Here is a 17,985-nt window from a genome sequence, read left to right as displayed (position 1 = left end):
ACGACTGACAGACGTCAAACCGTGTTGGCAGAGGAAGCTCTCAATGAATAACTGAGGAAGTACTTATAGAAAACTAGTTGAAAAGCAGGTTTAGCCAAGTGAGGATGTTACGACAAGAAAAAGATGAACAATGATTTTTCTAATGTTTTCCAATAAATTAAAGGAATCTAGTAAATAGTAAACTACCATTGATAACAATATAAATACAATTAGTTTAATGGGGTCAATTGAACCGATGTTAAAATAAACATGCAATAATATTTGTTATGTAAACAGATTTCGCCTTTGAAAAACCAAAGAATTCATATTTCTCGGTAACATTTTTCTCCAGCATTTACAGATACTAATGGCCACATGAATTGTGAACGATTTATGGTATGGATCATACGACCTGAGGTCTGACTTGTGATATTTGGCAGTTATTTGAAAAGATTGAAGATAGATCTTATCAACAGCTGCCAAGCAATACATACCAGACAGACATCATTCTGGCGGCCGTTAGTGCTCGTAAATGCTGGATATAAATGTTAGCGGGAAATATAAATTCTATGGATTTTCGAAAGCGAAAACTGCTTACAAATAACAACAAATATTATTGTATTTTTATTGTAACAACGATTCATTTGACGCCATTCAATTAATTGTATTTGTATTGTAAGAACAATGAAAAAACATTAAGATATATTGTTTTTTTTTTTGAAAATTGCCCTAAAACACAATACATTCTATTGTTTTTCGCGAAAAAGTGTATGAAAATTTTCTCAAAATTTTATGGTTAAGATACATAACGACCACCATTTTTTATTGTAAAAGTGACATTTACCATTCGCCGAATGGTATAGAACAATAGGGGTGATGGTGAGTGTGCCGTGTAAATTACAATACGTTTAATGGTGAATATTTTTCGCAAAAATGGTGTTGTAACAATAAAATTTATCGTATTTTTATGATATTTTTTTATCAGGGTTGATGCCTTGGGAAGAATTTCATCATTTTTGTCATGTACTTGTTAAGGGTGTAACGTTTTTGCGGTTGAAAGGGATATACCTACACTTGGGGGTGGAAGCTTAGTTGTCCTACCAACATAAGAGCAGCTTGGCGCAGCTACACTTGAAGATGGCTTGAAGGACATTCGATCCACCATAGGTAGTACCTCTGCTGCAGCACTTGGCTCTGCGACTCCGAATCACAGGTACGACTGGTATTATCAATCCAGTCGAGAACCGGATATTTCGACTAGTAAAAAATGATTTTTCGCAAAATCCATGCGTCAGAGCCAGTGCTGCAATTTTTCGACAGGTCTTTATGATAGCGATGTTTTGCTTTTTTCATTTTCTCCGTTTTGGTTTTCCTGTCAAAGTTGCTTTCCGATCAGCAACACGGAAGCGAAATGAAATAGGTACTCACACTCGCACGCAGCGTGCTGAAAGTGAGAGCTGACAGGGCTAAATTTCCATTCAATTTTCTGTAGTTGAGTGTTTTCACCCGTGCTAACGTATAGGGCACTCACTCTCACAAGCCACCGCTTGAGACGAATGGCCTTTCAGCATGAGTAGTGTGTGGATGATTGGGAATTGATCTTGTTGGGTCGCTCACGAATGGAGCTCTCGGACTCTGTCAGTTCTCACATCGAGGAACTGAAAACGACCGCCGCAGTCATTCATTTTCGGCTGAAAAGCAGGCACTGAGACTGATATTTTGCAGGACTGGTCAGAGCTAACTTCGGAATAAGTAAGTGCGCTGTTCAGTATGGACGCATGGATTGTGAGAAAAATCGGTTTTCGCCGCCGTCTGTCACCGATTGCAAGAGATTCATGCGTGAACGCTCTACAATGGACCAGATGTTCGCCATCCGCCAAGTGTTGCAGAAATGCCGCGAATACAACGTGCCCACACACCACTTGTTCATCGATTTTAAATCCGCGTATGATACAATCGTTCGAGACCAGCTATTGCAGATTATGCACGAATACGGATTCTCGGATAAACTGATTCGATTAATCAAGGCGACGATGGATCGAATAATGTGGGTAGTTCGAGTATCAGGGGTACTCACGAGTCCCTTCAAATCTCGCAGAGGGTTAGGTAAGGTGATGGTCTTTTGTGCTTGTTGTTTAACATTGCTTTAGAAGGTGTAATAAACACAAGTGGAATGATTTGCAGAACGTCCATTCAGCTGCTTGGTTTCGCTGAAGATATTGATATTATAGCACGCAAATTTGAGACGATGGCGGAAACGTACATCCAACTGAAGAATGAAGCCAGGTGAATCGGATTAGTCATTAATGTGTCGAAAACAAATGGTAAAGGGCACTAAGGAGGAATTACCGCACCCGCCACTATAAATTTCTATCGGCAATGATGAAATCGTGGCGGTTGAAGAATTCGTGTACTTGGGCTCACTGGTGACCGCCGACAACGACATCAGCGATCAGCAGAGAAATTCAGAGACGCATGTGGCAGGATATCGAGCTTACTTTGGACTCCGCAGTACTCTACGATTGAACAAACTTCACCGTCACGTGACATTAACTTATCGACAAAACGCTGATTAGACCGGTAGTCCTCTATGGGCACGAAACATGGACTCTAAGTGCAAAGGTCCAACGCACCCTTGGAGTTTTCGAACGAAAGGTGTTGCGTATTATCTACGGCGGAGATGGGACATGGAGAAGTCGAATTAACAAGCTGCATCAGCTTCTAGCTACTGACAGAACCAACCATCGTCCACGCCGCGAAAATCGGGAGGCTACGGTGGGCGAATCACGTCATCAGGATGTCGGATAGAATCCCGATTAAAATGGTTCTAGAGAGTCATCCGGTACAAGAGCTAGGTGGGATCAAGTGGAGGACGATTTGCGGGTCCGTCGCAGAAAGCAGAACTGGAGACGCACAGCCATGACCCGAGTAGAATGGAGTCGACTTCTACGTACAGCAGAGGAGACTCAAGCCTGGAACACATAGCGTCCGTTCCGTCGAGGTTTGCGTTTCTTTTACAGTTTTCCCATGAGAAATGTGTCAAACTACTGTCACGCATACGCAAACGTATGCATTGTGTGGGGCACTTCAGGCCTTAGTCTGAGGTAAGCCTAAAATTCAAAATGACAACCCACAACTCAAGATAGTGTCTGTTGGAATGGAGTTCAGGCTCTAGTCTAAACCATGTATAATTGGTATAGAGATGTTCAGTCAGTGTCTAAGCATGTAGACTAGAGAATACCTAAAATGGCTGCTAAAAGTCTAAAACTGGTGCGTCTGTTTATGTAAATTAGGGACTAAAACCATGTAATACCGTATACCCCCTTTGGTTTGAACGACACCTCATGCAAACCAACGGGGTTCTTTTTTTTTTAATTTCAACTTCTAGTAACCCTGTGGGCATCGAAAAACACATTAATGGTATCCTTTTTTGCTGTTTTGTGTTGATTCTGCGTTCCGTTTCACTCTGTTCCATGAGCAGAACGATTTTTTAGTTTGAACGATGTGCAGATTAGCGGGGGTCAAATTAAAAAGATTAGATGCGGTCAAACCAACGGTAGACGGTATGGATATATATGCTATGGGGAAGATGTTCGAAGTCCATAGATGGCGATTAGAATATATCCAATATGGCGGCATATAATTTAAAATATTTAACGATCAAAAATTCAAGATGGCGGCTTTTTTGGCGTTTTAAGCTCTGAAATTGTGCATATTCTTGGATATACTAAGAAGGCATAAGGAAGATATTTAGTGTCTAGAAATAGAAATTAGAATATCCAAGGTGGCGGCCTTAAATCCAAAATGGCGGTATAACATACGAAATTACGGCTGTTACATGGAGATTTAGGTTCTGAAACTATACTATATGATGGCACAAATTTTCCAAATAGAGGAGAACGTATAGTCAAGAAGAATTAAAATTGAATGAAAGATGACAAAGATATCAACATGGGGCTGTTTATAAACCACGTAGACCAAATTATGCCCATCTCAGACCCCCCCTCCCCCCTCGTAGACTTTTGTCCATACAAAAATTTTGAAATTTGTATGGAGCGTAGACTTTGGTCAGACCCCCCTCCTCCCCCCAAGAAGTCCACGTGCATAGGCGCCAACTTAGGGGGGGCAAGCATGGTTTTGCACCCCCAATATTTGACAATTTTTCGATTTTCCCATACAAAAAATCAATAAAACCACGCTTTGCCCCCCAATAATTTGACCAAGTTGGCGCGTCTGTCCACGTGGTTTATGAACGGCCCCCAAATCACTTTTCCATGTTTTACGATGGTGACCCCAAACTTTTGGCCGATACATCATTTTGAGGGGTGACCCCAAACTTTTGGTCGATGACATCAAGAGTCAATTTACTTGACAATTAACTTGAGAAAGAAGCTCATAATGCAATAGTTTTCAACCGCATTAGATGAACCCAAATATGAACAAAATAATTTTATAGTTGAAACTTCTAAATAAAGCTTGATGAACTGCAGTTTAAAATTTCAAATTGATTTTATTTAGCTCAGGCAAGACAGGCCGACTAGTCTGGCAACTCTGAACCGAATCAAACGAACAAGCAAAATCAGCGACAAAATGAATCATCATAAACTTTTCTTCCTTTTCATCACCTCGGTTATGATCAAGAATATTCCCGTTCTTTTTAGATCATATAGAATCATGTTATCATCGTTTCTGTGCTGCTTAGCATTGCTTTCGTATTTTCAAGAACATGGTAAGCCGGCCTTGTCCAAATTACGTTTTAGTTTTGGTAGCCTCTCCACAAAGCAGCCCCAAAACAGCTGTTCGCTTCGAAAGTGGACCATGAAAAAAGCAGAAACTTGAAGCGCAAATGACGATGGCTTTTATCAGCCGCCTGGGAAACGCTGCTCTTTGTTCACCGCCCTTCTGATATCACCCGAAGCCTACTGCTACTGCTGTTCGGAAGCCATGTTAAAATGAAAAATATTCCTACGAAAGCTCAACTCCCAGCCTACTAGATGCTGAACGGATCCAATAAACAAAAGAATCTACCTTGTATGCAGGATGGTTTCGGAAGTGGCCTACTGATTAGGGCCAATCTCGGATAAATAAGATTAGAGCGCTGTTGATTCTTCGGGATTACACAATGACAAAAAAAAAACACCCCCTTGAAGGTACTCACCACCGCAGATCGCCAATCCGGCCGTCAGCAGGACGGCAAAGCTTAGCAGAGCCTTCATTTTGTAATCGCCTACTTTTGCGAAGAATTTCCGAGACAGTCAGTCAGATGATCGCGCGGTTCTAGAATCACTCTACGCGGACAGATCACAGGAGGCACTGGCACTGTATGTAGCTTTTAGCTGTCGTTTCGGTTCTCACTACAATAATTGAATACGCGTCGTAGCACACAGCACCAACAAATGGATGATAATGGGGAGGAAAATAAAGGCAATATTCAACACCGTTCACCTTCTGCGAACTGCGACTGATTGATAAATAATACACACTGTACTGCTCCTGAGCTGCGAGCTGAGCACTACGGGCGAGGAAGGTTCTTGCTTTGACGATGTTGATGTTCGTTCCTCGAACGACGGCGACGACACCACTACATCGACATAATGACAGAAATGCAAGTGCTGCATGCGGTGCACTCTCCAACTTTTGATCTAGACAAAAGTGCATTCAAACTGGGTGACGGTGGCGCCCTCGTCACGTTCGACTCAAAAGCACTGTTTAAGGTGAAATGGGATCAGCGAGCACGTCAAGGACTGCAGACTTGTTAGACTTGTTAGAATCCCAAAATGGCCGCCACAATGGCCGACTTTGGTATCTACTCACGATTTCGAGCGCACAAATGTCTTATTAACCCTAAAAGGGATACCTGGGGTCCATTGGACCTTAGGCGCCTTTCAGAACTCGTCTTTGATGGAACACACTCAGAGAGGTGACGAAACTGAGGCCATGAAGGTATCCCTTTTAGGGTTAAACAAAACCAGCGCACCTGATCTTCTTATTTTAAGCTAATTATTGTCGCGCTTATCTTAGATTCTCAGCAAGCTGCGTTCGAAACGCGCAGCCTCAGATCGCGCCAGACCGCGCACGTATAATTTGTACACGGTGTGCACCTTGGCTAAAACTGTTTTGTAGCCGCCGGGTGGAGCTGTCAGCCGCCGTGTACAAATCAAACGGGCGCAATCTTATGGCGGCTGACTCAGATCAGCAGGATCTGAGTGATTAAGCTAGGATGCACAATACAAGTGAGCAAGAACAGAATAATAAAACGCACTGTTGTTTGAAGCCTGCTTCTTGAGATTTGTGCGTTTGAAGTTCTGATGCAAAGTTGAAGTGGGATTTCAAGACGTTTGTCATTAAACTTATTAAAGACACTATGCAGTAATCATAATCAAATCATATGAGAAAACAAATTTTATCAATCAATCAACTCAACCCAACAAACATTTTTGCTAAACAAGAGTTGAACAAACCACTTTTAAGTAAATTTCAGCTTTAGAAATGATTATTCATCTAGTTCTGTTTTTTGGGAACCCAAACTAGGGTGGCCCACACTTATATGAAAAACAAAAAAATTGAAAAATGCCAAGTCTCACCTCTTTAATGAGTTGTTTTGAACTCCCAGAAGCTACGTTCAAAATTTGAGCTAAATCGATAAAGCCTAAGGGGGCGCTCAACAAGCTTGAAGTTTGTATAGGAAATCTTGGCCAAATGTATGCAGAAATCTAAAGTTTTCGAATTTTGCCACTAGGTGGCGCTGTAAGCGTTCAATATTCAAAACCTTTGGTATTTGTGTAGATGACTATATACCAAACAACTTTGCCGAAGACCGCAAAGTGATCCAACGTCTATGAAAAAAGTTATACCCTAGGCAAAGTGAGGCAAAGTATTGAGATTTCATTCCCAAGTAACAATGACTTAAAGTTTTTCTAGATCATCCTGAATCCTGAATCATTCTGAAGCTAAAATATACGGTTTTCATTTGTAACTAGCTGTCTCGGCAAACGTCGTTCTGCCTGCCTACTGTGTTTTTTGACATGCGACTCTGTAGAAAAATGCCCCGCAAAACTGAATTTCAAACTTTCTCGTTTTCGGTGCGTTCTCGGTTGGTTTTCCCAATTGTTTTTTCGTACGAACACGTCGGAGCCCTGGCGGAATACAACAGTGAAAGAATCATGCCTATCTGTTGACCCGTTCCCGAGCCTATTCGTGACATACAAACAGAGCCGTAGCGTGGTCCCATGGCGCCCTTGGCAAGCATCCAGATTAGCGCCCCATGACAATTGAATATCGCTAATTTGCAAAAAAATTGTTGTTATTCATTTTTTAAAGTTTCTTTAAAAGCTAGATTTTGGTTTCCCGAAGAAACAAATTTACCCCGATGTTTTGTTTTTATTTTCTTAAAGTATTTTTATTTTTAATCACTAAAACATTTTTCATAATTAATTTCTCTTACACGAATGTAAGTACGAAAACATTTTAAATTTAAATAATCTGATTAACACCAGCAAAATAATTTGAAATTACATTTCAGATTGCTAATAATAATGATGCATACATTTCTTCAAGAAATCGTACAGTATTTTTTTTATTTTCAGGACTTTTTGTTCAACTGATTTTTGTTTCCAAAAATACTTAATACTTGGATGAAGACCGGGAGGAATTCCTGAAGAACTTTCATTGTGAGTTTTTGTTAGAATCTCTAGATGAATTCCTTCTGGAATCACTGAATGAAGTTCTGAAAAAATCTCTGGAGTTTCTGCAGGAATATCTGATTAAAACTCGGGAAACATTTCAGCAAAAATTTTCAATGTTATTCATGAAGTAATTCTTGCAGGAGTTCCTGGTACAGTTTGTGAAGAAATGCTTGAAGGAATGTCTATAAGAATTTGTGGAGACCCACTGAAAGTATTTCTGATAGAATGCTTGGAATAATTTTTGAAGGAATTCCTGAAAAAATCTTAAGGAATCTCGAAGTATTTTCAAGGGTATTTTTTAATCCCTAGAAGGAATTTGTGAAGGAATTCATGTAAAGATTTCAAAATAAACCTTTGGAGAACTTTTTGATGATCAAGGGCGGATTTTCTAACGGAATAACTGGGGAAACTTCTGAAATAGTTCCAAATTTAAGATTTATTGGAGGGATTCCAGCAGAAATTTAGGGAAAAATCTTTAGTGAACATGGAAAAAATCGAAAGAAATCACTAGAAGCTTTTCTAAGCGATATGAGATTTTTTTCTGAGAGGTATTTCTGAGGGAATTCTTGGGATTTCTGAAGATGAGCATGAGCATGAGCATGAGCATGATTGACCGCCCGCGGTTGCTCCTCTGTTATTGCAAGGACAGCTGCATTTACACAAAGAACCAACAGATAATGCTTGGGACTAGCCTCCTCCTCATTGTGTAAATCCTGGCATCCCAATACTTTTTTAAAAAGCAATACCAGCGCCGGCCGCGTCCGAATGCAGGTCAATTGAGGATAGGGAAGGAAGTGATGACGTGATTCTCGCTTAGGCCAATAACCGAGGAATTCTCTGCGTTACTACGAGTAATCACTAGGAGTTTGGATACGGGAAGGGATGATTTGTTAGGGGCTTTGTTTTGATAAACAAATTGCTACAATCACCAGACCGATTCTTGTTTTGCTATGAACGATGCACTCGCGAAAAATTGAATACGTCCTCACATACGCGACATGTCAGGGAATAATGTCCACCGCACAATCAATTCGAGAAAACGAAACCGTATCTACCTACTGCTAGCTGGCGTCTAACGGCTGATCCCGGATACCACACTCACGCCCCGATCACTATATTTTAACTACCGGATGGCTTCCAGCCATTTCATTTTTTTATATCAAAAATAGTTCGCGTTAAACGAGGTTCGCGAAAATAAGAAACGGAAGAAACACATCAACACCCGTGAAATTACGAAATTGTACTCGATGAAACAGAACACGCGAAATTACGAAACTCGGCTCGAAGAAATCGACGCGGACACCGTGGTCTACCTGCCACTGAATCGAACGGTTATCTTAATCTTTCTAAAAAAGAGATGCTTCGCCGTTTTGATCGCTGCTTGTAAATCTGAAATAGAAAACAGTATTAAATGATGATACGTTCACAACAGTTATATTTTTTGTAAATTGTTATTTACACATAGGACAAATTTACCTGCATCCCTCTGAAACAAACGGTATATTAGCAGTGAAAAACAAATTACAAAAATAGAATAAAAAATAATGAATAAACAAAAAACAGTAAAAACAGTAAAAAAAAAAGTAAACCAAATCTTGATTCTGCATTTAAATTAACCAGACTGGAAAATAGCAAGATCAAAATTTGGTATGGTATGGTAGATCTTACGCCGTAACGCACCATTCCAAGGTGATCTACCCGCGTTACGGGTTGATTTCTGAAGATGTCTCTAAAGTATTTTCTATAGGAATTAAGGCAAAATGTGAAATAAAAGTATTGAGAAATAGAAGGGTTCATCCCTTAGAAGATTTAAGGAATCTGTGGAGAAATTTTTGGCGGTATCCTTAAGGAAAATTTCCAAATTTATCCCTGAAGGATTAAAAAATCTTTAGGAAACTATGGAAGTTTCGAAAGGAAACCTTTGACCAATTTCTGAATGAATTCCTAGATAACTCCTGAATGTCTTCTATAGGGGTCCCTCGAGAAATTTCGAGAGGAATCTTCAGAAGAAATTTTGATTTCTTTTTTAAGCATTCCTGAAAAAGTTTCTGTGAGAGGCATTGTTGAAGATTGTTTCAAAGAAATTCCTAGAGGAATTTCCGAAAGAATTTTTTAAAGACTTTCTGGAGGAAACCTAGCAAGAAAATTCGAACAAATACTCAAAATAATCTGGAGAAATCTGATTCTTTATTAATACAGAACGTAAAAAATTCAACATCATTTTTAGGTAGGTACTGTAAATAGTGAAATCTTGATACATTCAAGAAAACAATTGAATCATTCTGTTTCCTTCCAGCCTTAGGCCTTTTCGGCGCCCCTCTGAGGTTGGCGCCCTTGGCGGGGGCCAACCTGGCCAACCGCACGCTACGGCTCTGCATACAAACACCATTCCATTTTTATTTATATAGATGACCGATCAAGTGCACAAATATCAGCATTTATCTCATTTGATTCAAACATATATTACAAGTCGTGGGAGATAAATTTTCAGCACATCAGCGATATCTGAAGCATCATTTTTTTTATATTATATGGTTAAGGCCGTCAGATCAACGCTCGTAACAAAGCATCGGCTACACGTTAAACTCATTATAACGCGTTTTGGTAGTCATAGAAGATCAGTTGAATCACGTGATATTTGAATGTACATCTTAGAAGCTTCCCGAATCATCCAAACTATTCAGAAAATTAGACATATAATTTGAATGTGTAATGGTCTATCAAAAGAAGTACACAAATATCCGAATTTGCTCATTTGATTTAATATACTTGTAATGCTAATAATGGGAGACAAATTTCTAGTGCGTCAGGGATATCTGAGGTCACTTGTAATAGCATATGGCTAAGGCCTTCATATCAACAACCCGTAGCAAATCATCGGCTTAGGCTCGTGTACAAGAAAGGAAGGCAAGGGAGGGGTTTTTCGTAGTTTTCGTAAAGGTGTGGTGGTACCTAGTTCATGGAATTTCGGAGATGAGAGGGGTTCCCAACTAACAATCACTCATTTAACAGGCACCATTATGACGAATTAATTCAGCATAATGTTGAATAACATTTGAATTATTTTCACGTACAACCTATGTTCGGGTTTTGTTTACACAAATTTAACCCCCCAAACTTCTCCCTTGGGCACGAGCTTGCATCGGCTACATTTCAAACTTAGTGTAGAGTATCGCAGTAGACGCATATTGCCACAGTCAGTGGTGAATTGAAACGTTTCAAGTGGTGAATTAAATTAGTATGGGAAATTAACCGATTGCAGCGCCACGCTATTGCCACTTGTGTTGCCTATTTCAAATTGCCGTTCAATTCCTTACACAGTTTCGGAACTGGACTTGGATGTCTGTTCTCTGTGAGTTAATGTCTGAGCATCACTACCATCAATTAGCGGAAGGCATTTTGAAGTGCAGTATGCAATGACTTGCTTGAAAGCATCCGTATGGGATGGTTCATCATGCAATAAATAAACCGAACAATAAACGTATTTTCTGTTAAGGTTTCCAACAGATACATCGATTGTGATAGCACATACATCTCTAGTAGTTAGTTCAGAGATGAGTGTAGCAACGATTGCGTTGTTGACAAGCACATATGCTCGAGGCATGACACGTTAGTTTACCTTTTCATTTTTACCACAGAGAACAGACATCCAGGCTAGAACAAATTTCATTCGGAAAGTTGTGTAAGGATTTGAATCTTCACTTGAGAAAGGTTGCAAACCAATACACGATGACAATACTAACGCCACCAAACACCATATTGCCACAGTCAGTGGTGAATTGAAACATTTCAAGTGGTGAATTAAATTAGTATGGGAAATTAACCGATTGCAGCGCCACGCTATTGCCACTTGTGTTGCCGATTTCAAATGGCCGTTAAATTCCTTACACAGTTTCGGAACTAGACTTGGATGTCTGTTCTCTGTGTTTTTACTGAAAGTAGCAAACACAGGATTCACACGGTTTTCTAGATAGAAATTCCTCTAACTAAAGTAAGGTTCTTGGACTAACGCCAGCTGTACCATTTTGCATAAGTATGCAAAGATTGATCGTTGCTGTTTTTTTTTTTGTGCTGAAGATTGATCTGAACTATCCTAACCGTAGCCACTACCCAAACTAGGCAAGATTAAGCTCTTAACAATCACAGCACAAAAAAGAATACCAACAATAAAGTCAGATCGGTATCGATTTGAATGCCAGGCGAGGATGCACAGAATACACTGTGTAAAACGCATAATGCGAAACCATATAGGTGAAAATTTAAATTAATTAATAACATCTTCATAATCCCGCCCTTATTCAGCCTCAAGTATGAGATTCAGAGGCAGCTGATTGTCTCGGAGAAACACCAGGTCCACCACCACGCTATTGCTCCGGTTAGGAAGTCAGTGAGGGCAAATACAGTGGAGGATGCCCTGGTACTCCACAGGCTCCGTTTGCGATTAGGTTTTCATAATGTTGTATCTCGCACCGGCAGCAGCGGCGCAAACGTAGGCTCTACCTCATCCAAGCAAGCAGCGTGCGTTTCCATTCAACCACGCTGCGCATTGTTCAATCTTTAACTCGTCAGCCCGACCAAGGTAAGTAAAGGGAAGGTAATCTAATGTGTCAGATTGCACCATCCGCCATACAGTGCCGATTCGTTCGTTGGGGGCTCGTTAGATGGGCTGTCTCAGTGGTTGAATGTTCACTGGTTGGGACAAAACCCAACTAAAAAGCACTGTCAATGTCAAAATCGATGTCAAAACGAGTTTGACGTCTGACCGCCGTCGCATCGCAGCTCCTATATACAGAATGTTTGTGCAAGTATGTGAGTGTTTCGTGACATATTTCTTGTCACTTGCGTGTGTCTTGAGCATTCTGATCAGTTGTCAGTTGACCCAACGAACGAACACGGTTCGCTAATCGGGGCGCAATCGTGACCCAACCAGCGAATCCAGGCTGTATTGGAAAACCTAAAGACAGCTGGCAAGTTTGTGTTTAATTTTTTTCACTAGTGAGATCTAGAGTGAGATGACAAACAAAAACTTTCAGCCCTAGCAACGTAGCAACCCCAAAGAAACCATTCACGCTTAACTTTCTCAGCACTAAAATCGGACAAACTCCATGACACTCATCGAGTGTTTCTTACTTACACAGATTTCAAATTAGCTCGTACACCCGCTTAAGCAAATATTTTGCAATATTTTCGGCAAAGCAATCTCTTTTGGTTAAGAAATCACCATTGTATTCATAATTAACAAAAATGCGGGAGCGGGAGCAAATTTTAAACCTGTGGGAATATTACTCATTTTATGAGTGCCATGGAAATGTGTCAACATTGGTTATCCGTGTTGAGAATGTTGTTGCCGATGCGGCGTAGCAACGCTTCTGTAGCGTTCTGCAGCATAAACAAACTGGCCGGCTGTCACCTCCATCCCCCCGCAGTGTGCCGCACTCCCCGCATCCACTTACTGCTTATACGCTAACACCTTCCTTATAAACATCTTGAGCCCGACGACGCGGTGGGCACCGTATGTGCAATAGTATGGTACAAACATCAAATTCTCGCTCCAGTTGACTTTTTCGATTCCATTTAGGTCCCATATGAACTGTACAAAATTTCAGCGCAATCGGTGAAACTATAATTTAGCGCAAGCGGTTCAAAGTTTGCATAGGATTCAATATGGGAAAAGATACACTTTTAAACAAAAAATCCCAGAGGTCGCCCCTTGTCTCCTTAATTCAAATGGATCAACGTTTCTTGTAGAAAAATCATTTATGAAACTTTCTTTCGAAGACCGCAAAACAATTGGATGCATGTGAAAAAAGTTATTGATTTATTACCGATTAGTGATCCGACGAACGGCTTTTTGTTTTGTTTTATCAGCAGCACTGCTGCTGCCGTTGCTGCATGGGGTGGCGGGTGGCACAGAGAACAGACATCCAAGTTCAGTTCCGAAACTGTGTAAGGAATTTAACGGCCATTTGAAATCGGCAACACAAGTGGCAATAGCGTGGCGCTGCAATCAGTAAATTTCCCATACAAATTTAATTCACCACTTGAAATGTTTCAATTCACCACTGACTGTGGCAATACGGTGTTTGGTGGCGTTAGTGTTGTCATCGTGTATTGGTTTGCAACCTTACTCAAGTAAAGATTCAAATCCTTACACAACTTTTCGAATGAAATTTGTTCTAGCCTGGATGTCTGTTCTCTGTGCGGGTGGCATCACCACCCCCAGAAACAGCAGCAGCCAAGGCAGCAGCTACAAAAAATACAAAAATAAGAAACAAAACAAACAGCGCTTCAATCCTTTGTTTTTCGTACACACCAAATTTTTTGAAACCCTTCCAGCACAAAAAAAATCAGCAAAATAAATTGCTGACTTTCAGCAATTTTTTTTGCTGAATTTCAGCACAACGTTGCTGATCAACTGTCAAAATTGCTGGATGGTTCAGCAAGTTGAAAAATAATTGCTGATATTCAGTAAATTCGCATTGCTGAATGAAATCAGCACAAAAAAAATCAGCAAAGTTTGCTGAATACCAGTAAACAAAATTTGGTGTGTAGGATGAAAATGGGAGCCACATGCTTAATAAGGGAACTAATACCCTAGTACTAGTTTCTCTAGCGTGTGATTAAGTGTTTTTCGAAACGTTCTAGGGTAATTTTCCAATTGTTGCACAGCTAAAAATTCACCAATTGTTGCACAGCTCATAAGAATAACATGGAGTGTGTAACAATATGCGAGTTTTTAGCTGTGCAACAATTGGAAAATTACCCTAAATAATTAGCGTTATAGTATAAAAGGTAGCTGCTTTGAAAAACAACATGGGATGACATGCGAAGATTATCAACTTGAAAAATAAAACATTCATGATATATGTACATATTTGATACAGTTCTATGCCATAACTTCAAATTCTAATATTGGTTTATTCAGTTAAGGAAAGAACAAACTGCACAAGACCAAATGTCACATTACATTGAACTATTAGTTTTAGCTATATGCTGTCTTCGGGCATGTTTCTTCATATTTTTTGAACATTTTTTTTCCAACAAAGTGAAATTAGCGACATAATCATTAAAGCACTAATAATAACAATTTTAAGCATCATCTGTTTTTTCTGTGATCATCATCATCTCATCTGTTTGTCTGTGATCATCATCTGTTTGCCTGTGATCATCATCACATTATCTGTTTTTTTAGAGGCGAATGAACCCTTCTGGTTTAAAACCTCTATAATAAACGCATAAAAACATTATCTGTTTGTCTGCGATCAACATCACATAATTTGTTTGTCTGTGATTATCATCACATCATCTGTTTGTCTGTGATCATCATCACTTCGAACACTGTGGTCATCATAATTTCGAACATGAGTCACTGCTCCTACGATTACCGGCCTCTACCGGCACAAATGCAGCTGCTATCTTGCCATTTAGGTTGGTGTTCGTTACCTGCCCTGTGTTTTCGTTCTACCGATCGAGCCTTCACAACGGGCTCCAGCAGTTTTCGTTACTGCTCAGTTATTTTGAAAGCTTAACCTTTAATTGAGATGGTTTTCCTTACTCATCTCTGAAGTGGTCTTCTGAAGTGTGTAACATGGAGTAGTGTTCTTTACTACTCTGAGACGGTTTTCATTACACGTCTCTGGGAAGCGTTTTTCACTACACACTTCCCGCAATCAGTCTTCAATACATATGTACTTGCTAACTGGAGATTTTCATTACGCACGTCACAAAAAAAAACTTTTTGTTGGGATTTCCCACTGTGAGTGGTTTTCCTATCTATATATATATATATAAATGCAGTGGCATACGTGGGACCACGCATAACTTGCGAACGGATGGTTCGATTTAGGCCGTCTAAGTTTTGTTCGGTTAGTTTTCACCCAAGGAAGGTTTATGAGGCAAAAAACATGGAAAAATTGAGAGTTTTTGAAAATCGGGTTTTCATACAGTTTGAACGGGGACTCGGGCTCGGCTAGGGACTAGAAACGTCAAAAAACGCAGTAGGCAAGACAAAGTTTGCCGGGGACAGCTAGTTTCTTCTGATTTGTTTATGACCTGCAGCTGGTCAAAAATGCTCCTGGCAGGATCGCCAATGTAAATACTTAATAACTTATAGAAGGAATCACCCAACGGGGAACCTTGATACTCTTACCCGCTTGCCACTCCACCGTTGGAACTGATGTTTGCTCCGGCTCCGGCCGAGTGTTTCCACCGAACTGGCGCCAACCACTGAGTTGTGTTACAAACATAATCAACTTGTCTGTCTGTCCTGTCCTGTCGGGCAGCAAGGATAAGGCGAGTATGTACCATATAATAAAGGACAAGCTTGGTATACACCTCACAGTTCCATTTTGACATCCAAATCTGTGAAAAAAGTATTCACATTCCTACAATAGAAATGGCTTCAAGAATAGTTTTCCAATTTTAATATTTTATTGGTTTGTATAATTCTAAGGTTTATTTATTGAGAAGATAGAAAATTGAAAATGCTATCAATTAGTGTAAACATATCATATGAAAAAATATATATTATCAGGAAAGTATTGAGATGGGTAGTCTTACCCTGGTGGCGCGTATTAAACCGATTCATCCTACTCAGCTGGGACGGTACCGCGAATAAGGATAGGATTTGCTGGAAAGACGCTAATGGCCTCAATGGGATATATGCGTCATGTGTTACCTTTACCGAGCCCACATTGTATGACTGGACTTTGATTTGAATAGGTCGCAAGTTTGCTGTGAATCTGGGTTACATACGGCATATCCCAAACAAAGCCCAGGAGCGACAAAGTCATTCTCAGTAGAACAGTTCTGCTGTTCAATTTATCGACATGACATGGCGACCGTGACAGCTGGTCCACAGAGAACAGACATCCAAGTTCAGTTCCGAAACTGTGTAAGGAATTTAACGGCCATTTGAAATCGGCAACACAAGTGGCAATAGCGTGGCGCTGCAATCAGTAAATTTCCCATACAAATTTAATTCACCACTTGAAATGTTTCAATTCACCACTGACTGTGGCAATACGGTGTTTGGTGGCGTTAGTGTTGTCATCGTGTATTGGTTTGCAACCTTACTCAAGTAAAGATTCAAATCCTTACACAACTTTTCGAATGAAATTTGTTCTAGCCTGGATGTCTGTTCTCTGTGGCTGGTCCTAGGACCAAGAAACCTTATTGTATGCAGAAATGGCTACGACACAGAGTATTATGTAATTATGAAATAACTTTCCCGGACAAGTACACACTGAAGCCCATTGGTGAATTCGCCATTTCATAAAAGAAAACAATCCCGCTTTAGAACCACTAACTGGATGTTTTATTGATTTCTTTCTTAAAAATGTTTACATTCAAGCATAATTAGTCGTTCAAATTATTATTTCTCTTCTCTCATTTATCTTATCGCTCTTCAACTCTGGCAAATTCGGAACATTTTCTTCTCTTCGGCCCTTGTGAGTATATGAAGCGTGCGTCCGTTTATCCTGTTTTCTTTCACTGGATGTGGTTATTCTTCTTTCCTTCAATTGTAGCAGTTAGGTTTTTGTTATTTTCTTGTCTCTTTTTGTTTGCATATTTATCATTTTAAGGATATTTTTTTTTTGTTTTAGACTTGTTTCAATTAGTTCGCTTTCTTGATTTTACTGTTTTTATTTAGTTTTTAAAGTGTCCACTTAACATTAGTTGTTGCATATGTGAACTAAAACAGACGATGATCTACCGTTTCCTGTTAATTGTTGAATAAAACCTTCACGGGAACGGCTTTGAATCGAATTAAACACTGACTATTGTTGTATTTTCTTTCATCAAAATGTAGATTCAAAACTAGAAAGTGTCTGCTTGATATTCTAAAAAAGTATTAATCCGTTATTTCACCACAGTTGCGCTAAGTATATGCTTTATTTTATTTCGACTTGTTCTTGATTACTCTATATCTATTTTTGGTTTATTCAAGCAAAAATTCAGAAACAAGTTAGTAGGATTGCCGAAGAGAAAATGATTACTGCCATATTCGACAATACAGGGACAAACTTTTGAAAATATCAGTTGAAGTTCCGATCACGCAATTCAAAAGTCGTCTAATGGAAAATAAAGAAAAATATTTGAGAAAAACAATCGAAGGAAAGATCTTCTGAAGGGAGATTCTAGATGTTTATTTCAACTTTTCGCTTTGGGTAAATTGTTCCTAGATTGCTAGACTATTTGGAGCACGTGTAACACTTAAGTACGTACATACTAACTATTTATAACAAGTTATATATGCTCTTTTGTGATAATTTTCTTCTGTAGCCTATTTATTCTTATCGTTAAGGTAGTTATTTATTAA

At 39.6% G+C, this 17,985-nt stretch overlaps 1 protein-coding gene across 1 annotated transcript in view; it reads right to left on the bottom strand.

The window, feature by feature from the left end:
- The window catches only part of LOC109409303 (lysosome-associated membrane glycoprotein 1), a 31,515-nt gene extending 25,964 nt beyond the window's left edge, over window positions 1-5,551 (bottom strand). Inside the window, exon 1 of the mRNA XM_029862286.2 lies at window positions 5,138-5,551. Coding sequence (XP_029718146.2) covers window positions 5,138-5,195 — 58 coding nt within the window. The 5' untranslated portion in view covers window positions 5,196-5,551. The remainder of the gene's footprint in view (window positions 1-5,137) is intronic.
- Window positions 5,552-17,985: the final 12,434 nt, after the last annotated feature.

This window comes from Aedes albopictus, chromosome 2, assembly GCF_035046485.1.
Source record: "Aedes albopictus strain Foshan chromosome 2, AalbF5, whole genome shotgun sequence".
NCBI lineage: Eukaryota > Metazoa > Arthropoda > Insecta > Diptera > Culicidae > Aedes > Aedes albopictus.
Note: the sequence above shows the minus strand (reverse complement) of the source record. Positions and strands in the feature narration are given on the sequence as shown.